Here is a 12,729-nt window from a genome sequence, read left to right as displayed (position 1 = left end):
AACGCCGTTAGGGGGGTAATCGATGGCAGTAAAGGTAGGGCAAGCCAACAAGGACAAATGGCTGTGTGGTGCAGGAAGAAAAAGCAGGGGGTTTAATCTAGAAGTGTTTGTGTTGTTATGAACAGATGGCACATGTAGCTAATGGCCAGAAAGAACAGGCTAACACAGGCTAAGGCAGAGGGTCACATTCCTTCACATAAATTAGTATATGTTATGACAGGATGCCTTGGTGGTGTGATTGTAATAATAGATAATGAGTGAGAAGGCTGTGATATTAGTGCTCCCATCATTAGAATGGAGGCAAATGCAATTTTATGTGCAAACAATTTGGTTGTGTATGTGGCAAAGCAACAGCAGGCCAGCCAAAGATAAAGCATGCAGTCCAGATGTCAGATCTGTAACACTGATCACGTTAACTTCTTTGAACAGAAGGTCAGAGGCATCACAAGATGCCTTTGGATGATCGTCAAATCATGATGGAAACATGATCATCAGATGTTGCACACGTTGCATTTATAATTAATAATTAAATGCTGGGGGGCGGGGGGTCAATAGTGGATTCCAAAAACCACTATATACCAACCAATATATATGGATTTAAATAATCAAATACTGAATACTTCAGAATTGAATCATTATTGCAGTGAGTAATATGTTTCTTTTTTTAACCCTTACTGATGCAGTGCATAGCTTTTTACTTCTAATACAACCATGTTGGAAGACGTACACATCTACATATTCCACGATGACAAAAAGATTCACAAGGCTCAACTTCTGAAACATTGGTTCAGTGAGCATGAGGAATCATTTTTATATATGAATTGGCCAATATCTCACATACTGAGCCTGATGAATCTTGATATTGGCATCCTGGAATATGGACACAGTAGGTGCATCTTCTGGTTCAATTTTCCGGTTGTTTGAGAAATAAAAAGCTATGCATTGCATCACTTACAGTTAAAAGAATCGTTGCCAAACATACAACAGGGCAGCAATATATTAATGATTCAGTCTTCAAAACAAATCAAACAAATCTTATTTATTTAAATCTAGACAGTGACCTTTTTTTGTGGACAAAAAAATTATACAAGAAAAAGTATACAAGAAAACTTGAAAATTTAAATTTAAACTGAAAACAAGGTGTGATGTGTCATATTTCTGGACATCTTGAAATGCACTTCTTTATAAAAATGCACAAAAAGAGAGTTAAATGAATGTAAATACATCAACTAATATGAGTCAAAAGACAGGGTGTATACATGTATGAACAGAAAAGTCTGTGTGTTTGGATAGATGACAAAATTTTTGGTCATTATATAATACTCATACTAAAAAGTGGAAAATATTTAGAAAGAACAAGCAGATGTGCCCAGATTTTTGACTGCTACAGTAACCGAAACCGTAAATAGAAACAAATAGCCACAGGAGCTTATAAATTATTACTAAGATGTGTCAGAGAAATGCTGGAGGCTCAATACACCAATCTGAGAGGAAAGTAGTGTTTGGATGGCACAGATTACCCCTGTGGTGAAAGAGCACCAGTAAATAAACATCTCAGTGGGAGGACACATGGCTAAGCAGAGATAATAATTTTGTAAATGACAATCTAGAGCACATGAAAAAAAGGTAACAAATCTCTAATGTTTTCTAAGTGCTGTGAGCTCCACTTAGAAAAACACTCCTGTCGGCCTGTATGAATAGCTCAGGAAAAGTGGTTTATAAAAAGCTCTGGTTGAGTAATTGTGAATAACAAAATACTATTTCAGTTAGCCTATTCTTAAAAGGCAAGTTCACATGCCCTTCATCATAGTGCCCACGCCGAGATCGATATAAAAACAAATTCATATACAGGTGGTATTACGACAGGCATGTTGTCAAAAGGAAGATATAATATTATGCAGGAACACATGGGGGTCTCTGGTCAATATTTTATTCTCATTTATTCATTTTAAATGTTTTTGTGGCTCAGTCTTTCATGAAGTCTTAGCTTATTATAATAGGCTGCCAGAAAAGCAAGTAAAAACAAATCGATGATTTACTTTTGATATAAAAAAAAAAAATTACCAGCAGACTGTGAGCTCATTAAATGTGTCAACTAAGCGACATGAAAGATGTTTTCATCAATAAAAACATAGCCTGTGAGAGGATGTCAAGGTAAATACAAAGGGCAGTAAACACACGGCTGGTTTACAAAAAGCAAGCAGCTTCAACATGCAGAAAAAAGGGTGAAAAAAGTGTGTGTCTTTGGACCAGTTCACTGCATGCCATTTTAGGGCACAGAGAGCATCTGTCATTTATGCTGGCAGAGACTGATGGATAAGCCATGCTGAGATGCTCAAATAACATCCATCTCACAGAGGTGAACCATGTAGGTCAGTGATGACATTTGGAAAGCTGCTGATGTTTCTCTAGAAAAATTGTAAACCTTCTGCTTTGTTGTTATGGTAGTGTTGTAGCATGAAAAAAAAAAAATTGTAGTCTGACCCCAAACTGTTGTTGTTGGACTCTGTTAAATGTAAATTAAAACTGGCTAAAAATGTACTCCCCCTCAGTCCATCAAAGATGTACATGCATTTGTTTCTTCATCTGAACAGGTTTGGATACATTTAGTATTACATCACTTGCTTGCACTCTGCAGTGAATGAGTGCCATCAGAAAGATGGAGGGTTTTTTTCTTTTCTTTTTTCAACAAGACATTAATCGATGGACTGGAGACGTGTGGATTCCTTTTGTATTACTGTGATTTTTTTACTGTGATTTTACCAGCTGTTAGGTCTCTCATTCTGACGGCACCCATTCACTGCAGAGGATCTAGCAAGTGATAATCAGCTAGTGATGTAATGCTACATTTCTCCAAATCTGTTCAGATGAAGAAACAACTCATCTACACCTTGGATGACCTGAGTGTTAAATACATTTTCAGCAAATTTTAATTTTGGGTGGAGTATTCCTTTAAATGGCTAAAACAATGTTATTACTATGAATGATTTACACAATTTTAAAAGAGATAATTAGAACATGTAACATTTAATAACCTAGCAGAAATTTGTTTTAATCGTAGCAAATCATTCACATCCCAAGTGATGACAGATAAGCATCTCCTAGATTTATTTAAGTTAATATCCTGCTAATGTGTCCAGATAAGCACCTTCCAGATTTATTGGAGTTAATATTTGCTAATGAGCTTTTATATAACATGTCATCATACAATGGGTTAGTACACTAAATTTTAATAGATTTTTTAATAGTTTTATTGAAGGAAACCTGATTGCATAGGATCCCAAATCACTCAATATGTTTAGGCAAATCAAGAATTTGGCTATAGGGTACATTGTGAAATCCTGGACGTTTATCATAGGGTAATTTGTTTACATACAAACAGGAATAGTAAATCATTACGGAGCACTTGAGTGCTAAACACGATCACATTAACGCTGAGATTGACCATCCATTCAATGTTTGCTTTGAAGACAGAAGCACAAACAGTAACTTTCTCTCACACTTTGGTTTAATAGATCTTCACTGTATTGAGGGTGCCATCTAGTCCCTGAACAGCATGGCTTAAAGCTCACTGCAGCATTCTGAACCTTCCCCTGTAATGAATCTGCAATTGATCTAGAGCTACAGGCTCACATACGGCTAGACCTCGGGCCCCCTGGACAGGAAAGCAATCATAATATCCACTCTCAGTGGTATGACTCCTCTAGAAATCCCTGAAGGTACAGCACACATTTCTGCAAGGCATTGTTTTGCGCCTAGTACTCACAGAAAAACAAAAGTAAATAAAATCAAGGACCCCAAGCTATCGATTTTTTGATTGCTGAACATGTCCGCAAAAGCTCATTCACACAGCAGACTGAATGCTATTTAGAAAACAATGAAGAAATCTAAAAGTCTGTTAGAAGTAGGAAGGAAGGCAGAGTCCTTCTAATATTTTGTTTTTATTTTCTTATGTTGCTATGATATACATACTACTGCTGAAAGGCTTGTCACAATGAAAAACTAATACATGAGGACAGAAATACACATTAGTCTACATGAAATATAACCTGCAAGCCCTTTTAAACTAACACACAGGTGACAAAATCCATTATGAAAGACGTCTGATGAAATCTTCTAATCATACATATGGTCTATCAATCTGAGAAATCATCAAAATACACCAAATTTTTCACTTGAGATTTAAAATGACACTGTTCTACTTTACACTCACTATTAAAGGATTATTTCTGATTGTAGAAGAAAATAGAGATAGCAAACCAAATAATGCCCAATGCACAGTGTATTGGTGCTGAGGTACCAGGATTAGGCACTTGAGTAAATAGAAGTCTGCCAAAAATGGGGCAAGTTTCCAGTTATCAAGGCAGAGCTTAACTGATGGCCTTTTTTTTGGCAGTGATTATGTACTTGCTCTACTTGGTCAGCACTATAAAAGAACAACAAAAATATCCCATATATCCAGCATTTAATATTCTGTTCTGAAACACCATTTATAAATTAGCATACAAATTAATAAAACCAATTCAAGAAATAATGGGATAAGCACCTGCAGAAAAAAACAGAGCTTCTGCAGCTTCCTGTCGTGAGGCACAAAGCGGCCACCACAGAGACTGCAGGACTTATGTAGGTCGGCTGAGGGTACGTGAATGGGAACACTGAATTGCATCACAGAACAATTGTCAACACATTCATTGTGCGAAAACCCACGAAAAACATTCACAATCAAATCAGATAATACTGGAACTCGGGAGGAGTAGGGCAAGATGTGTCAGTGGCTATCTATAATTTTTATAATCAATCCAACTGGAGCAAATATTTAAAAAGGACTGCATATTGAATAAAAGGTGGTTTTTAATTCTAAAAAAAAAAAAAAAAAAAATGGCGTTTTGCATGTCAAACTAAATTTTCTGCAGCAGACAATTTATTCTCAAAGCAAATAAATAAGAGAGACATTTCATGCATGTTAGGTATTTGGTAAGCTTCGGTTCCAATTGCGTGAAATACTATTATTAGAAAATATTGAAAATAAAATATTCTCAGAATTAAATCTTTTTCTTTATATATGAAAATGTCAATAATGTACAGGGCAAATAAGACTTTGGAATTGGTTTTTGCCCAGCAAATTATTTTTTTTAAGTGCATACAAATACAGGTTTCTCATGATTCCTCGTTTCTCCTTTCCTTGAGGACAAACTGAGGAAATGACACATCTTACCCCACTCTCCCTTATAAGGCTTGCCGTTTTGCCATCATCAATGTGCCAAACAAATTCACTCCTACACTGCATTGACTGATGCTAGAGAACAGTGCTGATTGTGTCAAAGTCCTTACTAATTTGGGAGCTACTTGGCAGGGACTTGAGGTACTCCAGATGCCTCCTAGCATCTTCCTGGTTATGCCGTACGTAATAGATGACATAAGCGATAACCATCGTGAACCAACCAAACATGGTGACAAACATTGCCACATCGGTAGTCTTATGGTGGAAGTTACAAAAGTTTATGCCCGAATCCAAGACCTGGATGACAGGCTTGCCGGCGTACTCTTCCTGAACGGAGGTGTGGCAGCTCACCTCGTTCACAGTCTCGGGATCCAGCCTGAGTTCGCGCAACATCTCCTGAAGAGTGCACTCACAGTGCCATGGGTTGTTGGACAGGCTGATCTTGGCATGCAGCCGAGCGAAGGCTTCCTTAGGGACACCCTGCATGTGATTATGGGACAGGTCGAGTGCCCGCAAGCTCTCCGTAACACCTTGAAAAGCCCCAGCGTCCACGGTTTCGATGGCGTTCCTTGACAAGTCCAGCTCTTGGAGCCAGGGAAGGTTTTTAAAAGCCTGGTTTGGAATTTTGGTGATGTGATTGGAGGACAGAAAAAGCGACACAGTATCGTGAGGAAGGTCAGAGGGAATCTCTTCTAGGTTGCGAGAGGAACACTGCACTACCGACAAGCCATTCCTCTCGGAGCAGTGGCAACTCTTGGGACACGCAAAACCCATTGCACTCAAACAAATCACAGCTAAAATGAATCTCAAGATAAGGGGACAGCCATGAGGGATGAAGACTTTCCTTGACACATGAACCCCTCCAGGGAAAGTCATGTCCAGCTTCTTTATTACTGAATGCTCTACACTTCAAGGGCAGACGTTGTTAATCCAAGTCATATTGAAAAAATAACGAATAAACATTACAGGTCACGGTGTCATTCCAACAGCGGGAGTTTTTTCTTATTAATGCCCTGTGAGCACATGTGGAGTAGTGATTTATAATTTTCAGGTGTTTGAAGTCATTTTAAGTGCCCTGGAGAGAATCCAAATGAGTCCATCAACATCTGAAAGGCAATTAAACATTTGAGAGGGAAATGTTCTACAGCCAAGTTTTAATTAGAAGCCAAGAGCAGAAAAAGGATGTGAAGAGGGTTCCATTCACTTTACATCCCTCCTGCCAAGTCTGGAAGCTGCAAGAATGAAAGGAGAACAGAAGAATCACCCACACAAACAGACGTTAATGTGAAGTAGCATGAATTAATATTTGATCAATTTAAATATGAAGTAAAGGTGGCTTTAAAGGCATGGTTCACACAAAAAATTAACTATCAAATTAATTATATAAATTAACACACAAAACTATCTGGTTTCCAAAATTCATCAAAATAACAAGAAACAACATGGGGGTAAGTAAATGATGACAGAATTTTCATTTTTAGTAAATTGCTTTAAAATATCCTTTGTAACATGCAAAGCAATGTATCCCAGAGTGCTCTGATCTGAAATGGCTCCAACCATGACGAAATTTAATTTAAATCCCATAATTTTGCAGATAAATACATATAATCTCATTATATGAGAAAGGACTGATTTATTAAAACAAAACAAATCAATTTCTCATTTACTCCATAGCAACACAATGCTCATTAATGGTTATTAGAAACTCTGATGATAGAACAAAAAAAAATTTAATCTAAATTTTCCCATCAGTGAAATACAATAGAGGAAATAGGCAGAACATTCCAGTTGTTTTTAATACTGACAAACTCCAAAAAGGACAATTAAAAAACTTCAGGCGTATCATGAAAGTTGTCATTATTACAACTATATTTCAAATATGATTAGAGTTGATTAATCAAATAAAGCTTGGAGCAGCTTTGACCTTCTGTGTTGCTTGTGTCGTGGAAAAATGAAAATAATAAAACACTCTCAGAACAACATGAGGGTGTGGAAAACATCACAAGATTTTCATTTCAGGTTTCTAAACATGAAGGAAAAGGAATACTTCATTAGAGAACAGGTCATAACAATGAACTCCTTACATTGAGCCGACCAATCAGATCACGACTGTCCTTTGAGGAACCAGTCTACACAGATAGCTTGTACTTTGTCAAAACCCCCTCTGCTGAGACAGCAACTCATTTTACAAGTGGCCGTAAGGCAGGTAGGCTAGATAATATTAATATGCCGAACGCATGCTGCAGTGAAGCGACTTCCATTCCTTCTAGTGAAACTTTGTCACAGGCAGCACTGGAGACATGTGGAATGCATCATCTTGAAAATGTCGAAATAGAAGATTAATTCACTGGCAAATTATACAGTGAGCAATAAGAAACACAGCTCAGGATTGATTGCTGGTTCTGCAGCAACTCAGTAACAGAAGTGGATTATTGTGATGGATGCTAAAACCACATGCCACGTATAGAATCCAACAGGATGCAAGTACATGGTTCATCTATTAAGGTGTGTTGCGAAAGACAGTGAGATTGTGACGGTACAGCTCCAGCAAGCACAGCATGTTGCATTTTGGTTGCAGTTAGATATTGCCACAGAAGTGCATTTTAAAAAACATCCTATAGAAACCACACATACCACTGAAAAATAGCTAATGCAACCACAATTAAAAATATTTAAAAACACTGATAATTATACCTGGCAGGTTTTCTTTGATATTAAAACCATTTATATTTTTATAATGGACCTATATCTTATAATCAAATGAGTTAAATATACCTGAATACAAACATTCCATTTGTCTCCTTTTTTCAACTTAAATGAACTTAAAAGCCAAATATGTCAAACAGGAAATTTAACTTGCAAAAATGTAACTTTAATTAATTGTGAATATTCATATTGCTTCACTGCGTTGTTAATAGAAGAACACTAGATATTCATGTTTCCGTCGCGAGCCTGACAGGAGGTGTGGGTTTTTTTTTTTTTTCCTGAGGTAAGGCACTTAACCTCAAGAGAAAAAAATACGTCAATATCTTCTAAATGACACGAGAGCAATGTCATATGTAGCTGTAAACCGGAATAATAATAATAATAATAATAATAATAAAAACAGCTGGAATTATGGCAACTATGATTTAGAGCTACAATGATCATATTGCCTACCTTTGATACTATTTGAACGAACTATTGAAAAGAAACAAGAAAGACAAGGTTGAACATCATTTTATATCAAGCACTCTCTCTTCTCTCAGTGTTATTTTTAAGGCGACGCTGAGGTAAACACTTTATACTGAAAATGTACGAGGCAAAAACAGAGACTACGGTAGGCTATAGGTACTGTACGAGGCTGGACTTGCTATGTCCTGCTAACAACTGACTGAATACGAAAAAAGATGTGAAATAATGAGTCCCGTGTAGAGAATACATAAGACGTAAAAAGAATCAAATCAAAATAATACTGCAACAAAAACATGAAATTTACGAACTTATTGCATTTAGCCTATACCCTTTTCATGTGTGGTTTCAAATAGAAAAAGATTAGAAAGTTAGCCTTTTTAATATAAACTGAATACTTCATAATGACTTACCATAGTTTGTTGATAGGTCAGCGGATCAGGCGCCTTTGCAGTGAGTAAAAGTGAAGAGCACACAGCATCTATAAGACGTCCGCCTTGCGCTGATTGGATGCTGAGCCCTGCGCGCTGCTCCGGAGGCTGATGGTGCGCTCGCTCCACCCGCATCTCATCGACTGCTTGTGGTGGGGATTTGGATTCACTCCTGTGATTCAAGTCTTTTGGATCAGTTCACCACAAAGATTCGTTCACTTGCGTTTTCAAGTGGAATCCTTTGACTAACGTAACTGGTTGGTTCAGTGGTCCCTTGTGCTGAAGGCTGCATCGAGAGTCGTTTTGTGTTTGAAGGACTATTCCATTTTAAAACAATAACACTTTTCTAGCAATACTTCTTATATTAATATCTTACGAGCTAAGGTAAAATCCCCAAAGTGACGTTCATGAAAAATAGCTTTAGCCTAATTCCCATAGCGTTTCATGCTTTATATCGAATGGCTTCCTAATCTTGAGCACCACGCCCAAAGAAATCGTGTTTTACCTGAGATTTACGTTTCTAGTCCATTTTGAATATAGTAAAAGTACCATGGTCCGCAAAATATTGACAACAAAAAAACCTCCGAGTTGTCCTTGAGAGGCGCAGATAAACAAATAGCCTACTACAACGCCACCAAATCATGAAAAAAAAATCATCTGAGAAGTGTTGGGAGCGTTCAAAACTGCTGCGACGAGATTTTGAACCCACGCGTCAGAGTGCTTTTCAAAATTAGCCTAGGCCTAGTTATATTTTTTTTTCTATCCAAGTCATGTGATTTCGTCATACTATTTCGAAATTAGCTAAAAGTGCTACAAATGATTTTTTTTTTATTTTTTAAATAGCCTATCTTTAGTGTTCCTTTATATCTTACGCTTTGTAGCCTATAGATTATTTAATTGAAAATACTTTCAAAACCTATTTCGCATTTAAATGGCTTTAGCAGTCCTCCATCCACAGTTGTTTGTTTTTTGCAATAGCTATGAGGAGTGTAGTGATGTAAGACCTCAAGCTAGAAGATTTTGTTTTAACAAGGATGCTTCTCACGGTTCCTAATTTGTGTTTTTAATTTCCAGCTTTGTGTATCTGTAACATGGATATATTCTGAATGGTCATTCAAGACTTCAAGATTTCTGAAGTAAATGTTCTTTCAGATTAGATTTCTTCATGGTAGGCTACTTAGCTAACCTAAAGACTATAGTGTAAATACAGCCTAGAGCCAAGAACACTCAATATTCAAGAATAATCAATGCAGTAAAATCATAATAGCATTTATTGCATGTTTTAGGCTACAATAACATATACTTGAGGACATTTATCCAGGCTTGCATAAAACACAACAGTAATGACCTGACTGTGAAATGATTTAGGAACTAATTCAAATCCCTCATCATGAACCCTAGAATTGCCAACATCATCTTATTTTGGCAGGACTGCAGAATATAAAATGATTCAACATAACGAGTAGTCTGTCAGTGACAGCTGACAGGTCAGACCATCACTGCACAGGACGGGAGCCACTTGTCAAAACCTTGCTCATGTGACATACGCACAAGTCTTATGAAACTGGGTGCTGTGTGTAAAATGAAGATAAAATTATATTTGTGTGCCTTGACTTTGTGTTTATGAATCCATCTGTTTCTTAAATTTCGATCTCTTCCATGAAGAAACAACAATTTGTGCTGAGGGCAGTAAGAAATGAGAGAATAGCCTGTAAATGTCCTATTTGTCTGGTTGCACATCACAACATTTTTTTGGACTTTCTTGAAACCCTCACAGGCACATCATTTGCAGGATCCCATTAAACGGGGTGGTTCAGGGTTTTTCCCTAAGGTAAAGATAAGAAAACTGCTCCTTTTTTCATTTTGGCTTTCTCAAACCTATAGCCTACAATAACTCCAGTTTCAAACAGGGCTGTATTTCTGGAGATAATTAAAAGTTTGAAATCAAAAGCGTTTAATTACTTACCACCACCATGTTCCTGCCAACACCATCCACCGGTTAAATCACATCAGTGACAGGGTGTGATTTACATCAAGTGAACAAATTTGCCCAGTGCAAGTCATTACCCTTAATTGCTTCTGCTGAATTATGGGTAATGTAGTTTAAAACAGAATTTTAAACATAATTGAGGATATTGTGAACACAAAGATCTCCTCAGAGAGCCCCTTACAACTGAATATGTGACGATAATTGGGATATTAGAAGGAGTTCATAAAAAAGATTAATGTTCAGATCTTTACAGAGACTCTCTTTGAGAGCATGAGTCCAAAATATTCCCCTCTGGAGAAGTTTGTTCAGTCTCTCCCCTTGTTTTATATTATTCTCCATAGTATTAATGATCTTTAGGGTGTCTGGATTGAATCGGTGGGCAGTTTCAGAAAGCTTGGGTTGGTTACTCAGCCATTTTCAATTCATAGTATCATCTTTTTACCAAACAACAACAGTATTCTACTTCCTCTTCTTTTGGCCAAAGATAAGGGAGTGTTTGGAATTATACTGGTTTTCATTGTACATTTTGCTGATGGCAGACAGACAGTCGGTGAACTCTTTTGATTGTTTTGTGTTTTGTAAGCAGTTCCCAGAACTCTTATTTCCTCAGCTGCTCATTGTACCTGGAGGCACTATTTTTATCTCCCAGCCATTTACCAGAATTGCATAACCAGCCATTTCTTCTAATAAAAACTAGTGCACTGTTGGGACAGATTCAGCTTAATGTATTTTAATGTAGATATATTTTATTGCATCTTCCTTTTGAGAAAATTATCCAATGATAATAATATTAATCAAATAAACTACCATTTTTAGCATGTACAGCTTGACATGGAAATGACACAAACAATAAAAGTCTTGGAATTTGAATACAGATTTAGCATTTAAATAAAGCAATAAAGCTGTTGCCACTTTCAGTCAATCCTTCAAACTGTGTGACCAGAAATACCTCTGTTTTTGCAGTATGCTGTAAAAAAATGTATCAGATAAATGTCTTTTTACAATGCCTAGCTAATAAACTTGTTCTCACCATACAAGAGCACAAAGTAAAAAAAGGTGCCAGTAAATGCACATAAAAAGAAGCCTTTTAGCAATACTACTGCTTCCTGGTTGATTTTGTTGAGTCCAGTCATAGCAGGAGGAGATTTCAGAAATTACAGATGAGCTGACGGTGCTCAGTCTAAATGAATAGGATTTAAGTGACAGGTACAGAGAGCAGTCTGTCTGCACTTCCAGTTTGACATTTGTCATTCTGCTTTGAATCTCTTACAGCTATTTGACACATGATGGCACCCAACTGAGATAAACGTAGACTTACTAAGATAATACTTCCAATTTGGTGATTCCATGGAGGAAGATAGAGGTTGAATTTAGATTAATGAATATTTCAACACAACACCTGCCTTGATGTGCTTAGGATTGATGATTGAAAGTTAAAAGTGAAAGAGTGAAGAGAGTGAAGTGAGCTGTGATTTATAGCTCATAAGATCACAAACAGCACAGTCAGTTTCTCTGACCAGGGTAAAAAAAAAAAAAAAAAATTGCAAAGCACACCACTGTAGAATCTGTAGAAGTTTTATAATAATTTGGTTCATTAGAATGTATAAGAGAATGTAAATGTTATACTCCATGTTGAGCTGATTTGGACTCTTAATAGGGTGTGTGTGAGGAGGCCTTTAAAGAGAAGGTCTCTTTGACCTTTCTGTTTAGCTACTGTAGATGGTTAGATGCATTATTAATGTTCTACTCTGCTGAAGTGGACAGTTAAGAAAAGATATAGATAAGAAAGATGATGGCATTCACTTGTGAGAAAGTGAGGCTTCTAGTGTACATCCAGCTACAGTCCTATAAAAACTCTGATAACACAGCTATTGGATTCATCCATTTTAATGTGAAAAGCTCCCTGTTTTGATGGG

At 36.9% G+C, this 12,729-nt stretch overlaps 1 protein-coding gene across 3 annotated transcripts; it reads right to left on the bottom strand.

Moving 5' to 3' along the window:
• Positions 1–4,873: 4,873 nt before the first annotated feature.
• Positions 4,874–10,866, bottom strand: lrrc3 (leucine rich repeat containing 3). Of its 3 annotated transcripts, XM_042730515.1 has the most exons (3): positions 10,790–10,866; positions 8,806–8,995; positions 4,874–6,453 (listed from the first exon to the last, which is right to left on the bottom strand). In XM_042730515.1, exon 3 carries the CDS (start codon positions 6,095–6,097, stop codon positions 5,297–5,299), a length of 801 nt encoding a protein of 266 aa, XP_042586449.1. In that variant the 5' UTR covers positions 6,098–6,453; positions 8,806–8,995; positions 10,790–10,866; the 3' UTR covers positions 4,874–5,296. The 3 variants fall into 3 exon arrangements, with proteins under 3 accessions (XP_042586449.1, XP_042586450.1, XP_018965090.1); XM_042730516.1 differs by lacking the exon at positions 8,806–8,995 and having other exon boundaries at positions 10,790–10,833; XM_019109545.2 differs by lacking the exon at positions 10,790–10,866 and having other exon boundaries at positions 8,806–9,538.
• Between the last annotated feature and the right edge of the window lie 1,863 nt (positions 10,867–12,729).

The sequence above is a fragment of the Cyprinus carpio genome, chromosome B9 (genome assembly GCF_018340385.1).
Source record: "Cyprinus carpio isolate SPL01 chromosome B9, ASM1834038v1, whole genome shotgun sequence".
Lineage (NCBI taxonomy): Eukaryota > Metazoa > Chordata > Actinopteri > Cypriniformes > Cyprinidae > Cyprinus > Cyprinus carpio.
The sequence above is the reverse complement of the archived record's forward strand: the minus strand, read 5'-3'. Positions and strand labels throughout refer to the sequence as shown.

Bases quoted from the DNA above. Each gene is read 5' to 3' on its own strand.
- lrrc3 (XM_042730515.1), bottom strand. From the start codon at position 6,097: ATGACTTTCCCTGGAGGGGTTCATGTGTCAAGGAAAGTCTTCATCCCT.